The sequence below is a fragment of the Macadamia integrifolia genome, unplaced genomic scaffold (genome assembly GCF_013358625.1).
Source record: "Macadamia integrifolia cultivar HAES 741 unplaced genomic scaffold, SCU_Mint_v3 scaffold986, whole genome shotgun sequence".
In the NCBI taxonomy this organism is placed as follows: Eukaryota; Viridiplantae; Streptophyta; class Magnoliopsida; order Proteales; family Proteaceae; genus Macadamia; species Macadamia integrifolia.
This window is the reverse complement of record NW_024870610.1, coordinates 225,802-228,161: the sequence shown is the minus strand read 5'-3', so window position 1 is coordinate 228,161 and position 2,360 is coordinate 225,802. Positions and strand designations below refer to the sequence as shown.

The 2,360-nt window shown below is 39.9% G+C and overlaps 1 protein-coding gene across 1 annotated transcript; it reads left to right on the top strand.

Moving 5' to 3' along the window:
* The first annotated feature begins 49 nt into the window (after positions 1-49).
* Positions 50-1,733, top strand: LOC122070720 (L-type lectin-domain containing receptor kinase IV.2-like). Its single transcript, XM_042634927.1, has 3 exons — positions 50-833; positions 1,130-1,314; positions 1,377-1,733. Exons 1-3 carry the CDS (start codon positions 50-52, stop codon positions 1,731-1,733), a joined length of 1,326 nt encoding a protein of 441 aa, XP_042490861.1.
* Positions 1,734-2,360: the final 627 nt, after the last annotated feature.

Here is a 2,360-nt window from a genome sequence, read left to right as displayed (position 1 = left end):
TACTTTTGTATTTGCCTTACGGAAGTTAATCAGATTTGGTGGACCTGGAATGGCGTTTGTGATTGCACCCTCAAGAGACTTCTCGGGTGCTTTGCCAGGCAATTATCTTGGCCTCTTCAACATGACCAGCAACGGCAAACAATCCAACCATGTCATCGCAATCAAGTTGGATTGCTTCCAAAACAAGGAGTTCGATGACATTGATGACAACCACGTTGGTATCGATATCAATGACTTGAAATCTATTGAATCTGCACCTGCTTCTTATTTTAGTGATAAAGAGAATCAGTATGTGAACCTAAGCCTCGGTAATGGGCACCCGTTGCAACTCTGGGTGGAATATAGTGGTACTGCCAGGCAGCTTAATGTGACTTTAGCTCCAATTAAGGTCACTAAACCAAGGATCCCACTCTTGTCCTTGGAAATTGATCTTTCTCAGATCATCCTGGATCATCCCATGTTTGTGGGCTTCTCCACTGCTACATACACTTTGCCAACATCCCATTATATTTTGGGATGGAGTTTCAAAATGAATGGGGAAGCAAGAGAACTCACTCTCTCCCAACTTCCTAGGCTTCCTCGAACACATAAAAGGGTACCTAGGCTTTTTATTGTTCTATTTGCTGTGATAGGTGCTACTTTAGTGTTCATCTCGATCTTCTTCAACATACAATTTATTGTAAAACGGAAGAACAAGTTTGCTGAAATGCTTGAAGATTGGAAACGCGATTATAGACCTTACAGATTCAAATATAAAGATCTTTATTTTGCCACCAAGGGGTTCAACAACAAAGAGCTTCTTGGAACCGGTGGCTTTGGTAGGGTCTATAAAGGTGTATTACCAAAACCAACACAGAAGTTGCAGTGAAGAGAGTCCCACAATTCTAGAAAAGGGGAGAGAGAATTCATTGCTGAGATCATCAGCAATGGTAAATTGAGGCACTGGAGCATAGTAACATATTGGGTTATTGCCGACGTAAGAGAGAGTTCCTTCTGGTCTATGATTTCATGCCCAAGGGGAGTCTAGAAAAATTCCTTTTTGATCAAACAACAAAAACGGGGCTGAGTTGGTGTCAAAGATTTCAAATCATCAAAAGTGTGGCATCTGCGTTTTTGTATTTGCACGAAGAATGGGAACAAGTGGTTGTTCACAGAGACATAAAGTCCAGTAATGTGTTATTAGATAGGGAGCTAAATGGAAAATTGGGAGACTTTGGGCATGCAAGATTATATGATCATGGAACTAATCCTCAAACTACCCATGTAGTAGGGACACTTGGTTATCTTGCACCAGAACTTTGTAGAACTGGCAAAGTAATTCCTAGTGTGGATGTGTTCTCCTTTGGGGTTCTTTTGCTCAAAGTTGCTTGTGGTAGGCCATAGAACCAGAAGCATCCGAAGATTGTAAGGTGCTGGTGAATTGGGTGATCTCTTGTTGGAGTAGGGGCAAGATTCTTGATACTGTTGACCAAAAATTGGGGAAGAATTATGATTTGGAGGAAATGGAGTTAGTGCTAAGACTTGGATTGCTTTGTTCTCACTCCATTCCAACTGAAAGGCCACATATGCGACAAGTTATGCACTATTTGAAGGGAGAAGTTTCTCTACCGAAGCTGAGGTTGCTTGGTCTACAAACAGGCATCGATGACACAAATTTTTTGCCTTCAACAGGTTGGAGCACAATGACTCGGTCGTCGTCAGTTGCAGAATCCATACTCTCTGAAGGTCGATGAGTCTAGTCAATTCTGTTTAAGTTTTTTGCAGTCATTGTTAAATATTTGTAGCACTTGGTTTAGCCTTTTGAGTTAGATGATTAAATAAATAATGTTTACTTGTTTTCTCAGATCTACTATGGTGTTGAAATACGGTAAGAGAACCTGGTTTAAATCCTGGCGGTAGCATAGTTTTAGAGTAGATTTTTTTTTTATCTGAATCGGTCTCCACCTGAATGGGACCTATCCATCAGTGCTGGTTGGAACTTTAGGACGTTAAATGGTCCCCCAAGAGGACCACTCTACCAGGGTTATAGCGGAATCACATCATCTGATCTCGGAACATAAAAGAATCTCCTAAAATTGCTCTGTTTCTGTTTCAGAGCTGAAGTATTCCGGAGGCTATGTTTTTGTTTGATTTGGTCATGAGAGGTTGGATGATATATGTTGAAAGTGAAATTTTGTGTGTGAAAAATATAGTATTAATGTAAGGCTTTGTAGAGGGATCTTAAATGACATTACATGAAATTTTGGGTGTGAAAATATAGTATTACATATTCTATATGAAAGTAGGGCTTATTCCAACATGTCCTCAGATAAAAAGACATTAAAAAAATGTTTCAAGACTTATGCATTTGCACACAAATA